Source organism: Neoarius graeffei, chromosome 2 (assembly GCF_027579695.1).
Source record: "Neoarius graeffei isolate fNeoGra1 chromosome 2, fNeoGra1.pri, whole genome shotgun sequence".
In the NCBI taxonomy this organism is placed as follows: domain Eukaryota; kingdom Metazoa; phylum Chordata; class Actinopteri; order Siluriformes; family Ariidae; genus Neoarius; species Neoarius graeffei.
In genome coordinates, this window is record NC_083570.1 from 37,906,111 (window position 1) to 37,929,813 (window position 23,703).

A 23,703-nucleotide genomic window follows, 5' to 3' on the forward strand; every position below is an offset into this window, starting at 1 on the left:
AGTTAACCTACAGCATAATACTACATTGCTATTTATAACCCACGGAGGGGAAAAAAAAACCGAATAAATGCAGAAGTAGTTGGTTTTCAGGTTCGGTAAGGCTTACGGCTTGCGGTTGGTTAAAAAGTGACAAACTTCTTCATTAAGTTTTCTTAAGCCATGGTGTGAGAAGGCTCTGTTTAGACAAGGACTCCACTTACACTCTTAAACACACAGAAAGAACCAGAGTTACAAAGGAAGAGGTGTGAGACAGTCAGGACACACCTTTTGAACAAACCAGCAGGGAGACAGAAGTGTGTAAAGTGACTGAGTGGAAATCGAGAACGAACTACATCATGCCTTAGTTAGTTCAGTGAAGTCGTGTGATCTGACCAACACATCTACAGTGGTGCTTGAAAGTTTGTGAACCCTTTAGAATTTTCTATATTTCTGCATAAATATGACCTAAAACAACATCATATTTTCACACAAGTCCTAAAAGTAGATAAAGAGAACCCATTTAAACAAATGAGACAAAAATATTATACTTGGTCATTTATTTTTTGAGGAAAATGATCCAATATTACATATCTGTGAGTGGCAAAAGTATGTGAACCTCTAGGATTAGCAGTTAATTTGAAGGTGAAATTAGAGTCAGGTGTTTTCAGTCAATGGGATGACAATCAGGTGTGAGTGGGCACCCTGTTTTGTTTAAAGAACAGGGATCTATCAAAGTCTGATCTTCACAACACATGTTTGTGGAAGTGTATCATGGCACGAACAAAGGAGATTTCTGAGGACCTCAGAAAAAGCGTTGTTGATGCTCATCAGGCTGGAAAAGGCTACAAAACCATCTCTAAAGAGTTTGGACTCCACCAATCCACAGTCAGACAGATTGTGTACAAATGGAGGAAATTCAAGACCATTCACTACATTTACATGCACGTCCAAATCGAGCTGCTGTTGGTAATCGAGCAAAGGGTCCCAGCAGGGGTGCCAGAGAAATCCAATCCTACATGCACAAGTGAAATCGGGCTATTGTGCAAGGTGCATTGTGCACCCGAGCCACACGTGGCGCTACACGCCCCATTGTGTTGGTACACTTCCGGTTGTCGTCATGAAGAAGAGCTATAGTGTTGCCAGATACTGCTGACGTTTTCCAGCCCAAAACATGTTCAAATCCGCTAAAATGCACTTAAAACCCCCAATCTGGCAACAATAGCAGTTCCGTGTTCAAGCTGTTAGACTTGCTCTAACAGACTATGGCTACAAACTGTCCGGCGCAGACCACTGTTTTGTAAGACAACTTATTTTGCACAATAATATTTTTCTAAAGTCCATTTTTTGCTTACAAAAAAATATATTTTTTTTGCTTACAATTTAACTTATGTCTTAATAAACACACAAAAAGTTCAATTGTTTTGTTTTTATTGACATTCTTCAGATGTTGGACATATATATACACATACACACACACACACACACACACACACACACAAATACAATGACTTGTTTATGTACACAATTCACAGCTATGCAACAGCTGTACAGATGTATTTGGTGATACAGTAAGTGAGCTAAATTTTAACAGTGCAAACAATGCCACAAAAAGAAAAGATTCAAGCCGTTGTCATGATTTGTTGTCATGCCGACCGAAGCTGTTGTGTTTCCCGCTTGTGGTCTCGTCGCTCGTCACTTCCGGAAGTAGCTCGACAACTAGCTCGATAGGGTATACATGCACAAAGTAGCTCGGCAGAAATCGCATAAACTAGGTCGTGTAGCTCGATTCCGAGAAATCAAGTTCGGTTCAATTTCAGCCGAATTAAGGTGTATACATGGCATTTTGAACTTCGATTTCAGTCGAGCAACGGCAGAAATTCGATTCTCTCTATGTGCATGTAAACGTAGTGAGTGTTACCCTCCCCAGAAGTGGTCGACCAACAAAGATCACTCCAAGAGCAAGGCGTGTAATAGTTGGCGAGGTCACAAAGGACCCCAGGGTAACTTCTAAGCAACTGAAGGCCTCTCTCACATTGGCTAATGTTAATGTTCATGAGTCCACCATCAGGAGAACACTGAACAACAATGGTGTGCATGGCAGGGTTGCAAGGAGAAAGTCGCTGCTCTCCAAAAAGAACATTGCTGCTCATCTGCAGTTTGCTAAAGATCATGTGGACAAACCAGAAGGCTGTTGGAAAAATGTTTTGTGGAAGGATGAGACCAAAATAGAACTTTTTGGTTTAAATGAGAAGCATTATGTTTGGAGAAAGGAAAACACTGTATTCCAGCATAAGAACCTTATCCCATCTGTGAAACATGGTGGTGGTAGTATCATGGTTTGGGCCTGTTTTGCTGCATCCGGGCCAGGACGGCTTGCCATCATTGATGGAACAATGAATTCTGAATTATACCAGCAAATTCTAAAGGAAAATGTCAGGGCATCTGTCCATGAACTGAATCTCAAGAGAAGGTGGGTCATGCAGCAAGACAACGACCCTAAGCACACAAGTCGTTCTACCAAAGAATGGTTAAAGAAGAATAAAGTGAGTGTTTTGGAATGGCCAAGTCAAAGTCCTGACCTTAATCCAATCGAAATGTTGTGGAAGGACCTGAAGCGAGCAGTTCATGTGAGGAAACCCACCAACATCCCAGAGTTGAAGCTGTTCTGTACGGAGGAACGGGCTAAAATTCCTCCAAGCTGGTGTGCAGGACTGATCAACAGTTACCGGAAACGTTTAGTTGCAGTTATTGCTGCACAAGGGGGTCACACCAGATATTGAAAGCAAAGGTTCACATACTTTTGCCACTCACAGATACGTAATATTGGATCATTTTCCTCAATAAATAAATGACAAAGTATAATATTTTTTGTCTCATTTGTTTAACTGGGTTCCCTTTATCTACTTTTAGGACTTGTGTGAAAATCTGATGTTCTTTTAGGTCATATTTATGCAGAAATATGGAAAATTCTGAACGGTTCACATACTTTCAAGCACCACTGTATCTGTCTGCAAGAAAATATAAATATACTTCCTGTTTGTTTTCCACTGGCTGTCTAAAACCACAGTGACTAAGCTGTTGCATGTAACACATGATGTTATAGCTAGCTCAGGGATTTGTCTTACTGCATTTGAATCAGTTCCTGAGAAACATACGGCGCATAATGAATCCTTTTTTTCAATCTCCTTCTCTTTCTCTGTAGCCAGAGATTGGTAAAAATCACACACAACGTCGTGTGCTTGCTTAATGTGCACACTAACTCATTCAAAGCGATCCGTTTTGCACGAACGAATGTGAAGCTCTTAGGAAAGTATTGTTGCGATCATGTGAGTCCATAGGGAGGGTGGAGGTGGGTGTCGAGGAGGATTTCTGTGTAAGAGTGTGTTGCTTTGCAGGTTTTTCAGGTCATCCGTGCTCAACCGAACAGCTCATCTTTTTTCCCCCCAAGCAAGTCCTTGAACAGGCACAGAAGAGTTGCGAGTCTATTCTTTATCCTTTCCTAACCCATTCTTCTGTTCATCATCTGTTTTTTTTTTTCTTAGCCGAGTGGTGAAATATGTGTGCACTCACGCACAGGAGTTTGTGAGTGAAGATTCATTTCTTTTCTTACGTTTCAGAAGAACAGGGTACAGCTCAAGCCAAGGTGTGTATCCATTTTGGCTTGGGTCCAGTGTGTGTGTGTGTGTGTGATTCAGATTCAGATTTTGAGGGTTGGAGCTCACAATAAGAGAAATAGTTTGCTACTTTGGCAGGATAGTTTTCCTTCTCGTACACCTCGGCCGTCAACATACAGTAGCTGACGTGGCTAGCCTTCTGCATTGCGGTTTCAAAAATATCTGGATGAATTGTGCCTTAAAGTATTCCAATTTAGATAAAGAGAACTTGTTCAAGTATAGCTTATCTCATTATAGCAAACGAATCAAATATTGGTATGTAATAGCTTGCGACCAAACTGCAAGAACTAGCCTATTCATCCTCGTTCTGCAAGTGTTGATGCTTTATTTCGGTGAGGATGTAGAAATAGGAGTAATACGAGAGCTAGTTCAAGGTTGTAAATCTCTCTCTAAATGAGGTCCAGTAAAGCAGGACAATTCTATTTAGCGGCTTCAGCTTCCATTGTGAGATTTTCGCACACAATGTGTTGCACACAAACATTACTGGGGGGGGGGGGGGGATCTGGCACGATGAAGTATTATGAGAAAAGTGAGCCAAGAAAATCAGTATTCGAGTGTGAGCTGAGGGCTTGGAGTGTTAGTCTGCGTTTGATGGGTTTCAGTGGGTTTCATCATGCCTCTGAGCATTACTGAAAACGTGCCTCGTAGAGCCAGAACAAAGACACAGAGAAAAACAAAGAGGGAGAGAGAGAGAGAGAGAGAGAGGCAAACGGAGAGTAAAAAGTGCAAGGGGACAGAATGAAAGGGTGACAAATTGGAGTGTCTTGTCTGTTGTTGTACAAAGTGAAGGCCTGTGCTATGACACAATCCAAAAAGGCATAAGGTCTAAGCAGGTTTGTTTACTGTATGACATGATGGGCGGGTTTTGGTTTTTTGTTCTTTTCTTTTTTAAGCTTGGCCTGTGTTTAAAAAAATATGATGCAACAAGCTTTCCAGGGAGTGCAATGGGGGAATCAAGTAAACGAGATACAATCATGATACAGTTTTATTGTGTACCCATCCATTCATCCATGTGTAGATTGTAAAACAAACGGCTCCCCAAACTCAAAGCAATACAGCATCTCAGCTTGGTTAAAGTGGATGTGTGCATTTATCTGTTTATTTATTTTCATGTGCTGCCATGTAGTAGCAGAAACAGGAAGTCATGTGACTTGAAAGTCAAGGGAATAGGAACTAAGGGGCATGTGTTTATGTCTATCAGGGGGTTGGGGATGAGAATTGCTGCTACAGCAGAAAATCCCATGACATGCATTCTTCTGTGACTGTACAGCCTGTTTCCCTTTTTCACTACTGTTCATCACGGCTGGCTTTTATGTTCCACGTGTTAACTAACTGCCGTTCCTCCATGATTTAGCTCCTACATCAGATTTGAGGCTTAAGCTTTGATTCAGAATCAGCACCTTTCCTTTTTGATCTTTATTTATCAGATCAGCAGATGATCCAGCTTGGTCTATCACCCATGACCGCTGCTGTGGTTATATTATGACTATTATGGTTGTCATAATAGCACATCTTATCTCTGGTGGAATCCCAGCTGCATTTCTGTCCTGGCCTGGGTAGCTGTGATTCTCTAGGGGGAAGAAATTGACCAAGATGAGGGCTAATTTCACGCAGCTGCAGGTGCAATGGGAAATACAGTATTCCCACCCCCATTACTTTAAAAGGAGTTATTGTGATGTGCATAGAATTGAATGAAAATATGCAACAGGAAGTCTCAGTAAACAGAGAAAGATACATACAGTACAAGCAATTTTGAGAACATGACACAATTTTGACATTTTGGGGGGGAAACAACTCGTTCTCTTGACAAATTATTCAACTCCCAACCTCAGTGCTTGGTGGAGCATCCTTTTTCCTTGATAACTTCACGGTAAGTGCTGACAAGTTTCTGACACCTCTCTCTCTCTTGGAATCTTTGCCCATTCTTCTCATGCAAAAGCTTCCAGGATATTGAGGTTTGAAGGCTTGTGTGTTGCAACTGCTTTCTTTAAACCCCACCAAAGATTTTCAATGGGATTTAAAGCTGGAAGCTGAGAAGGCCACTCACTGCAGGACAATCCAGGACTGATTCCTTAACCAAGCTTTGTTTGACTTGGAAGTGACTTGGTATTGCTCTTTGTCTTCCTGGTCTTCCTGGAGAGTCCAATATCAAGGTTCTAAGGTTCATGTTCACCACAGAAGACATAACATTCCTCCTCAAAATGGCTTGGTATTTCTGGGAATCCATGATGCCAGTCACATGGTCAAGATTGCCAGTTCCTGCAGCAGAACAACATCCCGACATCATCACTGAAGCACTTCCATGCTTCGCTGTGGGGATTGTATTCTTCTGGCTATAAGCCTTCGCTTTTCTTGCTCCAGACAAACCACTGATCCGTATGGCCAAACAGTTCCAGTTTTGTTTCATCACTCCATAGGACTGTGTCCCAGAACTCTGCAAGACTATTCAAACACTTTCTGGCACGTTCCTGTCAATCCTTCTTGGTCAAGAGTGGCGTTCATCATGGAGCCCAGCCATGAAATCCACATTGATACGTTTGTCATAGCTTTCCTCAGGTCATCCTGAAAGTCTTTTCTAGTAACACGGGGGCTGGGCAGGTTTGCTTCTATGATGTAAGTTTTGAACTTCTCTCCAGTGATCCCAGTGGTGACACTAGGAATGTTTAAGGACTTGTAAATCTTGCACCCAATGCAATGAAATGATCTCTTTTCTTTTAGCTTTTGTGCATGCGCCGCAGTCTTCACCATGGTTGCAACACACCTTGAACACATCCCTAGGTGGGGTTTATATAAACATGTCATAGCTGCAGGGTCATTACTGAGTTCCCATAAGATAATCATGTTTTAATCCAACTTTAGGGTATACTAGCAGACTAGCAGTAGGTTTTAAAAGTCAGCAATATTTAACTAATATTGGCTGGCTTTTTTTTGTGGTCTATTAGATATATTCCGTTCAGCTAGCATGACACTGAATGAGTTGAAGAATTTCTATAGGGTGTTCAACATGTCTTTCTCTTTCAAAATTCTCTCAAAATCTTCCGTATTTAATGAAACAAACCTGGCGGCCATGTCTGTTTACAAATTGTCACAGTCGCTCGCGAGCGCAGAAGTTTTACGTCTCTGACGTGTGACGTCATGTTGTCTTGAAAACCATGCAATATCATAAACCATATTCAACGCTCATTCTCCATTGGGTAGAGTGATGTAATACACGTAGGATAAGCGATATGCTAACAGTATTGCATGCTGTCAAACCAAATGAATGAAACCCACTAGAAGGGAATAGAGCACGTTTTTATTCCATTGAAAAAGCGTCCTGTATGTATAATAATGCTGTATATAGGGGTTGAATCATTGTGACATCATTCAGCTGTTAAAGACATAAAGACTTAATTTAAAGCTAAATCTTAAGCTCTTGCTTTCATTAAGGGTTTAGGTATTTCTGATTGCAACTGTAGCTCTGTGATATAATAATAATAATAATAATAATAATAATAATAATAATATCCAACAATTATTTTATTAACTGGAATTTGATGGAGATCCGTTTCCCTTTGCAGTGAACTGTGTATGTGGGTGGGTTTGACCTAGACTGATGAGCTCAGCAAAGTAGAGTGTAGCACACACACCCACACACACACACAGACAGAGAGAGCTACTGCCTAGCACAGATAAGGCTGCGGGTTAGACTCAACAGTAACATTAAAATGACTTAAAACACAATATGAAATGATCAGCACACACATCTACAGTGAGTTCTGACTCCAAAAACCTGGACGACAAAAAAAAAAAACCAACCAAAAAAAACATTTCAGTAAAACCTCCAACATATTTACTTTAGATACTTTAGTCGCTGTTTGATATGCAAGAAAGCAACAGATATTTTGTGAGAATAATTCCCCAGGCCCTTTAAACCAGCTGCTCTTTCTTTCTTTCTTTCTTTCTTTCTTTCTTTCTTTCTTTCTTTCTTTCTTTCTTTCTTTCTTTCTTTCTTTCTTTCTTTCTTTCTTTCTTTCTTTCTTTTTTGTTTGTTTGCATTCTAACCTTCTCTCTAGTCACATTTTTAATGGATTTCAGATGGGCATGCAATGAACATGTGGACGGTTTGCCGAGCAGAACTGTAGTCATGTCATACAGTACTGTGCAAAAGTCTTAGGCACTTTTTTTTTAGTACAAACTTTGTTATAGACTTTTATTTTATAACTTCTACATTATGGAACCAACACTTTAGATTTCCAAACATTAGTTTTCCAGCACAAAATTAAATGTTACAGAAGAATGTTTGTATGTCAGTAAAGAAAACGGCATATTACATAAGAGAGCACTTTTCAGGTTAAAAAAGAAAACATAATGAAGGCTGCTGGGTTTTGGTGCAAAATGAAGAAGCGAGTATGACAGTCAAAGTGTCCAGAAGAACTGTGGCTGGTTCTGTAAGATGCTCAGTAAAACCTACAGCTCATTTCCTTATCAAACTACACTCACTGTACCTGAGACTACTATATATATATATATATATATATATATATATATCATCTCATCTCATTATCTGTAGCCGCTTTATCCTGTTCTACAGGGTCGCAGGCAAGCTGGAGCCTATCCCAGCTGACTACGGGCGAAAGGCGGGGTACACCCTGGACAAGTCGCCAGGTCATCACAGGGCTGACACATAGACACAGACAACCATTCACACTCACATTCACACCTACGGCCAATTTAGAGTCACCAGTTAACCTAACCTGCATGTCTTTGGACTGTGGGGGAAACCGGAGCACCCGGAGGAAACCCACGCGGACACGGGGAGAACATGCAAACTCCACACAGAAAGGCCCTCGCCGGCCATGGGGCTCGAACCCGGACCTTCTTGCTGTGAGGCGACAGCGCTAACCACTACACCACCGTGCTGCCCATATATATATATATATATATATATATATATATATATATATATATATATATAATTTTTTTTATAGCAAAGGGTCATCTCACACCAAATATTGACTTTGTTTCATTTATTATGGCTTACTGATTACTGTTTATAGTATTTTTTTAATGTTGAAACATTTCATTTCATTATTTTTGAAGGCATCTTTGCTCTACGGGTTGTTTTACAATCAGGGTACGCAAGCTAAAAATCACATTTAACACTTATTATCTTCAATATCAAAAGGCTTGACTAAATAAACTTGGTTGTTTATTGTAGCCCTGTCATAGCTCTATTTACCATGCAAAAAAAAAATTGGTGATAACGTTATTTTTGGTGAATGTATGGCAATATATGTCATATTTAGCAAAATTACTCGTGTCATTTAGAAAAAGTGCTTTTTTGACCACAGGTAGCTCCAAAAGGGATGCACTTAAATCATTCTTTATACCATAAAACACATATTTGGTTCCATATCATTGGAAACATCGTTAAGTTTTAATGTTGAATGCCAGTAAGTTTTCAGACTATTTTGATCAAATTAGTATGTAATTGTGTCAAAAAAAAAATCCTCTCTGAGACAGCTAATTTTTCAATATAAAATAACATATCTAAAATGATTATTTTCATCCTAAAATGTGGTCAAGATAGTGGGACATAAATATTAGAGACAACTAACACAAAGTTTACAGCCTTATATTTAAAAGCACTATGGAAGTAGTGGATTCTGAATTGTCAAAAAAAAAATGTCCTCTCCGAGAATCACTTCATTTGTTTCTCCCAGCCCTGCTTAAAGCTACACTTAATCTTCTTTATCTTATAGCAGATTACACAAAACTACCATACACACATGTCAAAAAATTACCTGAAATCTGTTCTTTAACTTGTCCTTCACTTAAAAACTGGTACAAGAACCAGTTTGAATCAATTTGAATTTTGGACCCCTGTGACACAAACTTTGTACCCTGATTGTAAAACAACCCCTACAGCATTTCACTGCATGTGCCTAAGACTTTTGCACAGTATTGTATATCATGTTCACCCTCATACAGAACTCTGTTACACTGTGTCGCAACGACAGTGTCATGGGAGCAGCAATTTAATAAAGTCACTTATATGGAACTAAAGGGCAGCAAATGACTCCCATATACCATTGTGATGACTGCAGAATTTTTTTAACAGCTGGAACTGTATCACATGTCACAAGACGTTGGAATCAGTTCGGACTGGGCGGTGTGATCAACAGTGGTTTAAATTATTGAATGAGCTTTTCATCTTCACGCCAGGAGTTCCAGCAAAGAAACTCAGTCAATGATCTGATTGAAAATGTCGGTGTGATATCAGTTTTTGTCAGGTGGAGCTAGAGCTTAAAGAACTCAATGTTCACTTCACTGTAGCTAAAAATACATTTGTGTTGCCCAAAGTTTATATGTGGTTTTAAGTGTGTGTGTGTGTGTGTGTGCACAAGTATGCCCAAGGCCATGCAGGGTGTCCGGTTAAGCTCTAGAGCTTGGATATCCATTACCATAGGAGGTGTTGGAATTGGTAAGGGGTAGTGGGACAGACAAGCGGGAAGTGGATTGAGCAACGGGGGGAAAGCATGTGTGTATGCCCATGAGTCGTGTTTACTGAAGCCTTAAAGCTCATGTTTCATTTCGTGGCCTGGGCCAAGCTTGTTATCGATTCGTTTAAGGAGCTAAAATGTGTCAATCTTTTTTTATTTTTCTTGCTGGTGCAGCACGATTTGTCGCTCGTGCTAAACTTTTTGAGGTTGAGATGTGGTCTCATGGTCATTTATCAGCTCTTGACAGGAAGGGACCATTTAGCCTTTTCCTGATTAGAGGGAAGAAGGCGTCTCCTTGCACTCGATAGGTTCTTAAAACTCTAGGTTGCCAAGAAAAATATTTTGCACTTCTTTTTTTTAAACCATAAAGTTATACCTCATTACTTTAAAATATAACTTGAACTCAGCACCTAATAACAAGCCCATTCAATTTTGGACAAATTCAATTTGTACAAAGAAGTCACGAATTGTCCATGAATTCTGTAACGCAGCACTGATTTTGTTAATGGATATTCAGACGTAGTCTCTTTCATACTTGGACAAACCAGATGAAAATGAATGGATCGCAAGAGTGGAAAATAAATGGGGGGGGGGATACAAGAATGAATAAGAAGGTTAAAGGGATTAACTGCATCTGAAACCAAAGAGCTGACTTTGAGTTCAGTTCTCATAAGTCTCCTTTGCTTTCTTCGTTTTCTGCCTTGCATCAGTTTTTTATTTTCTCTTCGGCGGTTCAGGGTGCATGTGTGTTTACATTGGCTCGCTTAGGAGGATGGGACGCGCAGTTCTCTGGCACGAGATGAAATTTACAGCTTCAAAACAAATTGCACCAGGGAAATTTGTCCCAAGCTACTCCCTGCTTTGTGCAAGTTATGACATTATAGACTGAAGGATCTCAAGTGATAAAGAGCATGCTGATATGAATTATTATGAACGTCGCCCCTCGTGACAGGATGGGTATGCGTGCATACAAGAGAGAGGAAACTATGTGGGCATGTTTATATTAGTACACGTGTGAGTATGTGTGATATATCAGTTAGTTTGACAGCAAGAATACAGTGAGCGTGTCTCTGTCCTAGCCCTCTGATTGGCTCATGAGGGTGGGCTGGGAAGGCCGACACCCCCTTTATAATGGAAAACAAGGTTATCTTTCTAACGTGCTGTATTATGTAACAGACATCCTTTCAGACCCGTTGATAAAACGTTGCAGCGCTAATTTTATTGACGCTGCCTATGGATCTGAAAATATAAAATATAAAACCTGGATATAGAAAGAACGAGAGTACTTTGTATTGCAATCAACTCACTGTTTACAGTGCAGTCTTTTATATGCAAGCCTTGTCCAACAAATATACAGACACAAATGAAGAGAGACGCCTCGTGCTGTCCAGGGGAAGAAAAAAACAAAACGCACGTTCGGTAGTAAGGAATGGAATGTTCTCTTCTACAATCCAGAACGTAGAGCAGCTGGGAATGGGACGAGAGAGAGAGGAAATCTGCAGACATGCTTCATGTTTTTCATAAGTGTGTTTTTGTGGGTCTAAGCATTGTGTGTGTGTGTAAAGGGCATGTGTATTGTGTGTATAAATATCTCTCCTCTCCTGTACAGCATCAGCGCCCAATCTGAGTTTATTTATAAACTCCCTCCTACGTGTCAATGGTCCGTTCAACTCTCCCTCCCTAAATCTCTCTCTCTTTCTCCTTCTCTCTATCTATCTTTCTTTCTTCCTGTAACTCAATTTCTGTCTCTCCCTCCCTTATTAAATCAACTGCTTGGAGAACTATAAATTTCCAAGGCTCAATCATTATTCCTGGAAATTTAACAGTACACACACACACACACACACACACACACACACACACACACACACACACACACACACACATACATACAGAAGTGTATGCCTGTGTCTCTGTGTTTCATAGAAAGTTCACTGTGGTGTAAACTTCTCCAAACCCGCAAGTACCTACGCATGAAATGGCCTTGCCCTTACTTCAGGAAGCTGTGTGTGTGTGTGTGTGTGTGTGTGTGTGTGTGTGTGTGTGTAAGGGTGCTTGGCTTTTCGTTGTTATGATGCATGTGAATTCTACCAGGAGACTACGAAAGGATTAGTCGCCTCTACGGAATACATGCACACACAAACAGACACACACAGGTTTTTTTCCATCACTGGTTATGTCATCAGTTCCCTCCAGAAAAGTAAAAGGTACACATTTCTCTTTGGTTATATCATCATCATCATCATCATACCACTTCTTTTATTCCTAATCCTTTGAAACAGATTAAATACTCCACAGGTTTTTACACAGAGTTATAGATTTGAATTAAAACCGTTTCTGAGTAGCGTATGTGTTAGATAAAGGACACACTGTGAAAGGAAGTTAGGAATGCTGGGCCGTGGGCGAGGGCCAAAGTCAGGTCAGTAAAACCGTCCAATGAGCTGAGGAAATTCAGCGTAAAGAGCGAGGCTCAACAGTGCTGACTTATTGTACGCTCCGACTTTGACACTCTTTGCCTGACCACTAATGGAGCGAAGGCGTTCACTATCCCAGTGAGAGACTCAGCATGACCTCTGTGGACATACGCTGTCCCCTTATGGTTTGGTGGACAAATCAGTATCAGCTTAGTAACATAGACCCAGGCCACAAAACAAGGCAACAATTTGAGCTTGATGACCTTTAGCTGTGCTTAGCTTTAACTATGCTGGCCAATTTTTTTTCTTCTTTTTCCATTTTTGCATTACATTGACTTCACAGTGCCTAAAAAGTGCTCACGGTTTCACTTCTCTTACATAAATAAAAGAAGGAGAGTAAAGTTAAAGATGTGTACATGCGCGTGAGAGAGAGAGAGAGAGAGAGAGAGAGAGAGTGTATAGTGCGTGGCTGCTGACATTGATAGATTGTTACCACATGTTGCTGAAGGACAAAAAGGCCTCTGTGTTCCAGAGAGATTCAGCGTGCAGCTGGGCTCTCAGTTAACAACCCTACACACGCAAAAGACACACACACACACACACACACACACACACACACACACACACACACACAAATAAAAACATAAATAGCTCAACCGTATTGAATAATATAGAACAGCTGAACTGGACAAATCCAGAATAACTCAACTGTTAGCCTCGTTAGGAATCGAGGAATTCTAACGTGTATTCCCACCTCGTGTTTCCAGGATAAACTCAGGATCCACTGTGTGTGACCAGGATAAAACAAATTCATACTAAAAATGAATGAACGAATGAAGAAAATAATGATGTTACATTTACTGCATACATAGGTCAGAGTTCAGAGAACAAGAAACGAATGTGTGTGAGTCTCTAAGTAAAAATAATGTGTACTTTCTATCTTTTTTTTTGGGGAGATTTTGGAGTGTGTGTGTGGTGGTATATTGTCAGGCACGGCAAATAGTGTGCACTCGGAAGCATAAATCCAAACACTCAGCTGCCTTGAGCTTGGTGTGCTATTGTTGATGTGATTGGGAATCATTTGGAGAAAGAATAAGCATCCTAATTACTCCCAGGTTTTCTTTCTTTCTTTTTTTTAAGAAAGAATAATACAAGTGAATGCGGTAATATACCACGGAGAGAGGGAATAAGCCTTAATTACTTCATTCACAACATGTTTCTCCATTGAGATTTTAGTCATTAAATCCCCTAAGCTCCGTTCCTCTAGTCACATGTGCATACACATACACACAAATGCACTCGCAGGCACAAACATTCAGTCATATCTCCAGAGAGATGGCATTATTTGCAGGATTTTATTCACATGGAGTAATAGCATTACTTGCTTGCTAACCTATGCACTTTCTGTGTGGCATTTGCATGTTCTCCAGGTGCTCCGGTTTCCTCCCGCAGTCCAAAGACATGCAGATTCGTTCAACTAGCTACTTTAAATTGTCCGAAGGTGTGAATGTAAGTGAGAATGGTTGTCTGTCTCCATGTTAGCTCTGCACTAGATTGGCGACCTGCTCAGGCTGTAGTTCACCTCTCGCCCAAAGTCAGCTGGGATTGGCTCCAGCTTTTGCCGCAGCCTTGACGGATAAGTGGATGGATGGATATTTGTTTTTCTGTTTGTTTTCTTCAGTCTTTAGAGGATTTCAGAGTCCACTGAATTGTTTGAATGGGCAACACGGTGGTGTAGCGGTTAACACTGTCACCTCACAGCAAGAAAGTTCTGGGTTCAAGCCCAGTGGCCGATGGGAGCCTTTCTGTGTGGAGTTTGCATGTTCTCCCCGTGTCTGCGTGGGTTTGCTCCGGTTTCCCCCACAGTTCAAAGACATGTAGGTTAGGTTAATTGGTGGCTCTAAATTGACCGTAGGTGTAAATGTCAGTGTGAATTTGTCTCTGTGTCAGCCCTGTGATGATCTGTCGACTTGTCTAGGGTGTACCCCGCCTCTCACCTATAGTCAGCTGGCATAGGCTCCAGCTTGCCCATAACCCTGCACAGGGTAAGCGGTTATGGATAATGGATGGAATCAAATATTAAATCTAATGAATTAATACACTACCCTTCAAAAGTTTGGGGTCACCCAGACAATTTTGTGTTTTCCATGAAAAGTCACACTTTTATTTACCACCATAAGTTGTAAAATGAATAGAAAATATAGTCAAGACATTTTTCTGGCCATTTTGAGCATTTAATCGACCCCACAAATGTGATGCTCCAGAAACTCAATCTGCTCAAAGGAAGGTCAGTTTTATAGCTTCTCTAAAGAGCTCAACTGTTTTCAGCTGCGCTAACATGATTGTACAAGGGTTTTCTAATCATCCATTAGCCTTCTGAGGCAATGAGCAAACACATTGTACCATTAGAACACTGGAGTGAGAGTTGCTGGAAATGGGCCTCTATACACCTATGTAGATATTGCACCAAAAACCAGACATTTGCAGCTAGAATAGTCATTTACCACATTAGCAATGTATAGAGTGGATTTCTGATTAGTTTAAAGTGATCTTCATTGAAAAGAACAGTGCTTTTCTTTCAAAAATAAGGACATTTCAAAGTGACCCCAAACTTTTGAACGGTAGTGTACATTTCCGTAAAGGCAAAGGGTAAGTGCAGACAGAAGGTCTATGATATATAGAATCATTTCTTTTGTAAAATTCATTGAAGAAGTTGAGAGAAGGGGGATTATAGAGTGGATAATGTGCATGCGCACTACAGTGATATTGTTCCCACACAAAGCCTGAGGAAAAAGAAGAAGGTTGTTTGTTTTTGTAGTTGGTTGCGAGGTGGCATAGTGGTTAGCACTGTTGTCTCACAGCAAGAAGGTTCTGGGTTCAAGCCCAGTGGCCGATGGGGCCTTTCTGTGTGGAGTTTGCATGTTCTCCCCATGTGTGTGTGGGTTTACTCAGGTTAGGCTAATTGGTTGCTCTAAATTGACCATGAGTGTGAATGGTTGTTTGTCTCTGTGTCAGCCCTTCGATGATCTGGTGACTTGTCCAGGGTGTACCCCACCTCTAGCCCATAGTCACCTGGCATAGGCTCCAACTTGCGTGTGGCCCTGCACAGGATAAGTGGTTATGGATAATGGATGGATAGTTGGTTGCTGAAACCTGGCAACCCTGATTAATAATATTAGCTCTACTGTGTGCACATCACACATTGGGAAACTCACCTGCTGCATCGAACACAGTTGAGCAAAGGTATGTCTAAACACGTTGTTCAGCTGACTTTCAACTGCCTATTATAGAGTGACTCTAAAACATCACCTTTAGTATAAATCAAGTGCAATAGCATCTCATCTCCCCCGCCATAATGTATGGTCGTGAGCCTCTGCTCTGAGAGAATATCTTTTCCATTCCTCTAGTACAGTTCCAGAGACTTGTAGAATTGATGCCAAGATATATTACAGCTGTTCTGGCAGCTCATGGATGCCCAGCACCTTACGAAGACAATTTATGCTGGTGTTTTGTTTGTTTGTTTGTTTGTTAACTTGCCTGTACATTTCTTTTCTGCCACTGTTTGAAATTTCACATACTCTCACTTTGTTGTATTACAGACTGATGGTACAATGGTATCTATTTTGTCTGGGCATCAAATTGACTAACATTTAAAAGAACCTGTGGCTCAGTTGCTGTCTCCTGTGGTGTATTGGAGTATTCTGAAGGGGACATTATTTCTGTCTCTTGTGCATTACATCACTGGGTTGTATGACTCGGACAGTTCATTTGTCTACTCCTAACAAAGCTGACTTGATAACTCCATTGCATGTCTGAGCATTTGTGAGCACATATTAACATATACAAACACTAAGGGTAATTCAAAACAAGAATGTTCCTTACTGCAACTTTTTGCACATAATTTCTTCATCTTATTACTTCAGATAGCAAAGAAAGGAGTGCACATAGAGATACACTCTTTTGCATACTCATCATGTGTGATAATAGTAGTAAAAAGCAAAGTTGTCTCATTAAATACTAAGCTCATCTGTTTTTCTTTCTTGGTACAGAATTCCATCCGGCACAACTTGTCTCTGCACAGCCGCTTTGTCCGTGTCCAAAATGAGGGAACTGGAAAGAGCTCTTGGTGGATGATAAATCCTGAAGGGGGGAGGGGAGGCAAAGCACCACGTCGTCGTGCAGTCTCCATGGACAATGGAAACAAGTACACCAAGGGTGCACGAGGACGTGCAGCTAAAAAGAAGGCAGCATTACAGGCTGCCCAGGAGGGATCGCTCGAGAATGTGTCTGCTGGGGGTCTGTCCAAGTGGCCAGGTAGTCCTACATCACGCAGCAGTGATGAACTGGATTCCTGCTGGACTGACTTTCGTTCACGAACAAACTCCAATGCTAGCACAATAAGTGGCCGTCTGTCACCTATCCTAGCCAATCCAGAGTTGGATGAGGTTCCAGATGATGAGTTGGGCCCACCCCTCTCCCCAATGCTGTATTCAAGTTCCAGCAGCCTTTCTCCTCCCTCTTCATCCTCATCAAACTCCAAACAATGCCCAGCTGAGCTTCCACGACTAGGCACAATGAATCTCAATGATGGGCTAACTGACAACATTATGGATGACCTGTTGGAAAATATAACACTTGCACCATCAACACAGGCAGGTCAGGATGGCTCCACCTTCACTTTTGGGAGCACCACTTCCTCTCCAGGCTCCTCCTCTTCCTCATCAAATTGTGCTAGTAGTAGTGGAGGGTTTGGTAACTCCATTTATGGTCCCTCCACTGCAGCATTACGCCAGAAACCCATGCAGACCATCCAAGAGAACAAGCAAGCATCTTTCTCAAGCATTTCTCATTTTGGGAACACCACCCTTCAGGAGCTGCTAAACTCTGACGCGCTAGGCTCCCACAGCCACAGTGATGTCATGATGACACAGTCTGACCCACTCATATCACAAACCAGTGCAGCCGTTGCTTCTCAGACTTCCCGTCTTCGCAATGGCCTCATGCACCCCAAAGACCCTATGATGTCATCATTCAGTTCTGGGTTTAAAGGTCAGAGCAGCCTTCTCCAGAACAACCGACATCATCAGGGCTCCAATGCCCAGGGATCACTGCACTCGCTCCCCAAAAATGGTCACCCAAGCCTGGCCAATGAGATTAATAATGTTGTGTCCGCCAAGCAGCATCTCCAACAGCAGTCCTCCATGTTGCTGAGTGAGGCTTCTGTTTACTCTGGGTTGAATGGCAGTAATGGTGTAGGGATTTCAGGAACAGAACGCTTTCCCGCAGACTTGGATTTGGACATATTCAACGGGAGTCTTGACTGTGATGTGGATTCTATAATCCGCTCAGACCTAATGGATGCTGATGGTCTAGACTTTAACTTTGATGCTTTGGTGCAAAATGGCGTCACCCTGAACCCTGTTGGCAGCTTCAATGGGACAACACAGTCCAGTCAAAGCTGGGTGCCTGGCTGAAAGTGGTTCCAAAGGTCAGTAAAACTGCATTTAATTTTACTAATTTCAAAATATAAAATAGTATAAAATGCATTCTGTTGTTTCAAATCCAAATGACAGGAACTATGGATGACAATAATGTGCATTCCATTATTCATGTTATTGGAAAATGTGCAAGGTATTCAGTCCTGTTTCAGGAATGCAGAATAGATCTTCGATCTCAGAATCAACTTGGTGAAATTTATGAAACAATATGGCCAAAAGTATGTGGACAACGGTCTGTCTCACCCATATGTGGTTCTTCCCCAAACTGTTGCTACAAAGTTGAATGTGTACAAATCATCTAGAATGCCTTTGCATGCTGTAGTATTAAGATTTCCTTTCAATGGAACTAAGAGGCTCAAACCTGTTCCAACATGACAGTGCACCTGTATACAAAGCGAGATCCATGATATGTTCTGCCAAAGTTGGTGTGGGAAAACCCACAGTCTTGTACAGAGGCCTGACCTGAACCCTGCTGAATACCTTTGGGATGAATTGGAAGGACGGCTGCACCCCAGACCTCCTCACCCAACATCAGTGACAAATTCTTGTGGTCCTGTGGCTCACTGGACAAATCCCCACAGCCACACTCCAAAATCTAGTGGAAAGCCTTCTCAGAAATGCAGAGGCTGTTATAGCAGCAAATATGGAGGACCAATTCTATATTAATGCCCATAGTTTTGGAATGGGGTATTCAATACTCAGGTATCTACATACTTTTGGCCATAGTGTACTGTATGTTCAAATAGTTATCCCAAAAGATATAGACTCATTGGCCACTTTGATAGGAACTTGTTCTTGATTCGAAGATTCCTGTTTTTGGCTAGCAGGAGTGGAACCTAATGTGGTCTTCTGCTGTTGCAGAACATGCTTTTCTGCTCACCACGGTTATAAAGAGTGATTTATATGAGTTACTATATACTTCCTGGCAGCTCAAACCAATCTGGCCATTTTTCTCTGATCTCTCTTATCAACAACACATTTCCACCCACAGAACTGTTGCTCACTCAATGGGTTTTTTTTTGTTTTTTGTTTTGTTTTTCACACCATCTAGAGACTGTTGTGTGAAAACCCCCAGGAGATCAGCAATTTCTGAAATACTCAAACCAGTCCATCTGGCACCAATGCCCATGCCACAGTGATCAAAATTTTTCCCATTCCGATGTTTGGAGTGAACATTAACTGTAGCTCTTGATTTGTATCTGCATTATTTTATGCATTGTGCTGCTGTCAATGGATTGGCCGGTTATAAAATGCATAAAACAGCAGGTGTATGGGTATACGTAATAAAGTGGCCAGTGAGTGTAATTGCAAAGTAATTTCAGTGTAACAAATTTGTGTAATAACACTCCTTATGCCAGTCCTCCCACAAAAAGAGAAGTGATATAGTGGAGTCAAGCATGAGTGGGAATGTATTAGGAAATTAACATAAACAGGCTATGCAGCTTGTGATTAACTGATTTCTCTCATTCTATTTCTTATTCAGGTTCAAAACTGCATTGCAAAAAAAAAAAAAATCGATAAATTTCCATCCATCACAGACTCATGCCATCCATTGCCAAGCCTGCCGCCAGCACCAAGCACTGGAACCTATGCCTGTTTACAGTCTACAGCTCTGGAGAATCTTACCTTCAGGGCAGGAAACACACCATCCTGAATGAATGGAATGACTGCACACAGGAATCCCAACCAGCTCCCTTATGGACAAACAAGAATATTTAAATTCAAATTAATTGACCCCTATAAAAAAAAAAATAATAATAATCAGGAATCAAAACAATGCCTAGCTCCAAAATCAAATTGGACAAATAAATATAATGAACTAGAGAACAGATTTGATTTGGGTATTTAAACCATTTTCATGGGCTATGGAAAGGATTTTCTATGACTGCCTTATGGTTTATTGTTAAATCTCTTCAAATCTTCAAGTACTTACACTTTAATCATTAATCAAACTGAGAATGACATTTAAGCGGACAAAGTTCACAGGAGTCTATCTATAGTACCCACTGCAAATTTCAGTAGTAACACTCAGATCAAGTTATGTTTTGACTTGGTGCACTTTGAAACTGCCTACAGTTTCAGTTTTGATAGCAGCATAATCAGTTTCTAATTTGAAGTAGTAGCCTAATATCAGAACTGAAGTAAAACCTTATTGTAGCACAATATAATAAGAGAAATTACTTACTGTTTGTTTGTAATGTATGTAACTATTAAAAAAAATAAGAAAGAAAAAGTAATGAGTTCTAGCTCATTTGTAAATGCATTTAAGTGAGAGCTTAGCTGGTGGAAGAATACAGAATACTCTTTAGATAATAGGAATGCAACGTCGGGGCTATGGCATCTCTGCGTAGCCAAATTAATGGCTTAATAAAATGTTCTTGCATTGTGAACATTTGCATGCCATACTGGGTGCTAAATAATAATCAGTGTTGGGCCCTGTTCTTTATGGAGGCCGTGTGTGTTCCCAAGGCTTGAAGGACAGAGCATAAACAATTAGCATAGCTTATGGCAGCATTCAGTGGTGGTAGGCTTTCCCTGTGGAAGCCATCTTTACTGAGCAAAAATAATAAGCTATCATTTGTATATTTGCCAAATTACTTGAACATGTTGGAGATGCTGGTAGCCAAAATCAAGAGGAAAAAAAAATCTAGATAGTTGAATTTAGAGACTTCCTGTCTCTATATGCAAACTACATCATCGTGGCTCAGGGTTGAACGGGGTTACCATTAAAAAAAAAAACACACATTCAGGTCCCCATTTAGTTTTAACAGCAACCTGGTTGTATAAAATTTCTTGACAATAACACATGTTAAGGGAATGTGTACATTTATACATAAGCAAACTTCTAAAAACCGGAAGCAACAAAAGAATTTGTTGTTGCTTCTGCGGGAGGGGTTTGGGGTGGGGTTGTTTTGTCTCAGCATCGAGATTTTGTTTTGGAAAGCTCAGCTTTTATTACAATAGTGAAAAGAAAAAAAAAGATTGAATCCCCAGTGTTCTATGTTGTCTCCCTCCACTATGCATGTATGTAACTGTGCATATGCATTGTGTGAAATGTGTAAACCATCATGCTTAAAGTCATGTAATATTGTGATGGCACAGTACCAGTTCTTTTTTTAAATATGAAGTATTGAAAATGATGTGGGGATATTTGTCAGAGGGGTTTGGACCACTCACGGGAGTGGAGATGAGTTAAGATTATAAAATACCCAAACATGTCCTTAGTTTAAAAGACAGACTAGCCTCCAAGTCCCAAGTACACAAACTAAAGGTGCTGTGTAGGTGTTGTGAAAATGAAAAACTGTCGTCTTTCTCATGCATTCTTATTTTTACACACAGACGATCCCTAAGAGCATTTTTCTAACTCATATAATGGGCCTCATTTATCAATCTTTCATTAAAGATGTGTGTAAATCATTTCAGAAGGCCACACAATTTAAAATTCCTGCCACATTTACAAAAAGTTCCCGTCAGGCTGATTTCCTTCATACTCACAAGCATACTATGTTGATAAATACCAGTCATGGTCACAGCCGATTTTCATTTAGTGACACCCACAAAACTCCATAATAGGGAAATTGCACAGAGAGGCCAAAGAAAAGGAATTTTTCCAAAGTAGTAGAAGTGGAATTCACATTGACACCAATACAACAGAATGTTCACCAGCATAAGAGCACCTGAAAAGACCAAAATATGGAGACAAATTACAGGAAAATTTAATTTGGTGTGAATTAATTCAGGTAAAAAGAAAATGGCTTGACATGAGAACATAGGAAAAAAAATCTACACTGTCTTGTAGATATCTGACTGGCACCAATGCAGCCTCTTAGAAATGGGATACTGTCTTAGAAATGCATGAGGAAATGTGTTGTAAGGAAACCTGATGAATTCAAGAAGAAACCAATGACGGCACACAGCACACTAGGGAATCTACAGCTCATTGAAGGTTGAGAAATACCAGCTCGGTCACTTCTCTTTGAAATGTACCAGGAGCAAGAAATCCAAGCACTGACAAAACTCGGGCAGGAATGGCACAAGGCTGTTTTGTTGGTGGAATTAGTCCATCCATTATCCGTAACCGCTTATCCTGTGCAGGGTCGCAGGCAAGCTGGACCCTATCCCAGCTGACTATGGGCGAGAAGCTGGGTACACCCTGGACAAGTCGCCAAATCATCGCAGGGCTGACACAATTCACACACACACTCACACCTACGGTCAATTCAGAGTCACCAATTAGCCTAACCTGCATGTCTTTGGACTGTGGGGTAAACCGGAGCACCCAGAGGAAACCCATGCAGACACGCAGAAAACATGCAAACTCCACACAGAAACATGCAAACTTCACTCTTCCTCTTAACTCTTCCAGTGTCCTAATGCCAGCTGAGTCATTGCAACTGGTTGGCTTACATCTTCCATATGCTATGGTATTAATTTATGGATTTGGGTTTGAGTTGCCGGCACGGTGGTGTAGTGGTTAGCACTGTCACCTCACAGCAAGAAGGTCCGGGTTCGAGCCCAGCGGCCAACAAGGGCCTTTCTGTGTGGAGTTTGCATGCTGTCCCCGTGTCTGTGTGGGATTCCTCTGGGTGCTCCGGTTTCCCCCACAGTCCAAAGACATGCAGGTTAGGTTAATTGGTGGCTCTAACTTGACCATAGGTGTGAGCGTGAATGGTTGTCTGTGTCTGTGTCAGCCCTGTGATGACCTGGCGACTTGTCCAGGGTGTACCCCGCCTTTCGCCCGTAGTCAGCTGGGATAGGCTGCAGCTTGCCTGCGACCCTGTAGGACAGGATAAGCGGCTACAGATAATGGATGGTTGGATGGAGGGTTTGAATTGCCCTTTTTTTCCAACTAAATCCATGCAATTGAAATTAAAAAAGCTATTTAAACCTGACAGCGTAATCTATACATCCAACACCCTGCAGTGACTCGCTTGATAAATGAGACCCATTGTTGAGAAAATCACACATAAAAACACCATGCTTAACATTCAGGATATGGAATTAAAAAAAAAAAATTATTGGCCCTTGCTCACAGAGCAACCTTGCATGTGGCTCTTGTTCTTATTATTATTATTATTTGTGAGAAGGGAGGGAACTGAGTTATAGACCACCTCAATATTTTCCATGGGAATGATAGCTATCCTATTTCTGCCATTTCTGTAATATCCTCCCAAGTCAAAGGTGTAATACACTATGTCCATGCTGAGAATCAGAAATGAGTACCACTATTCTAACCTCTTCCTGACTTTATCCCCTTTTCATGTTTCCCACCTATTATCTTTGCCCTTTGACCCCTTGATCCTGTAATAATAACTTCTCTTCTTCTTGATGTTAATGGGTATTTTTTCCTGTGTACTCCATTTTGAACTGCAATCTAGTTTGTATAAAAATGGTGCGCATGTAAATAAAGCTTGATTGAGCTGTATGTCTCTGGGTCAAGTGGTTTTAAATATGAATCATTCATGTCCTTTATGTCTGACTTATACTTCACAAACTGATAGCTGTTAAAATGAGTCATTTTGAGTTTGTTGTACAGTGAATGTAAAAATCAGATTGAATAGCTAGATAAGGTGTATAGTATAGTTCTCCAGGAAATAGTGCTCCAGGAATAGCTTACTGACCAATCAGTGCAAAAGATGAAAATACCTAGCAA

The 23,703-nt window shown here is 40.9% G+C and overlaps 1 protein-coding gene across 1 annotated transcript in view; it reads left to right on the forward strand.

Moving 5' to 3' along the window:
- The window catches only part of foxo3b (forkhead box O3b), a 52,051-nt gene extending 28,576 nt beyond the window's left edge, over positions 1-23,475 (forward strand). Inside the window, exons 3-4 of the mRNA XM_060914142.1 lie at positions 16,602-18,040; positions 19,534-23,475. Coding sequence (XP_060770125.1) covers positions 16,602-18,026 — 1,425 coding nt within the window. The 3' untranslated portion in view covers positions 18,027-18,040; positions 19,534-23,475. The remainder of the gene's footprint in view (positions 1-16,601; positions 18,041-19,533) is intronic.
- Positions 23,476-23,703: the final 228 nt, after the last annotated feature.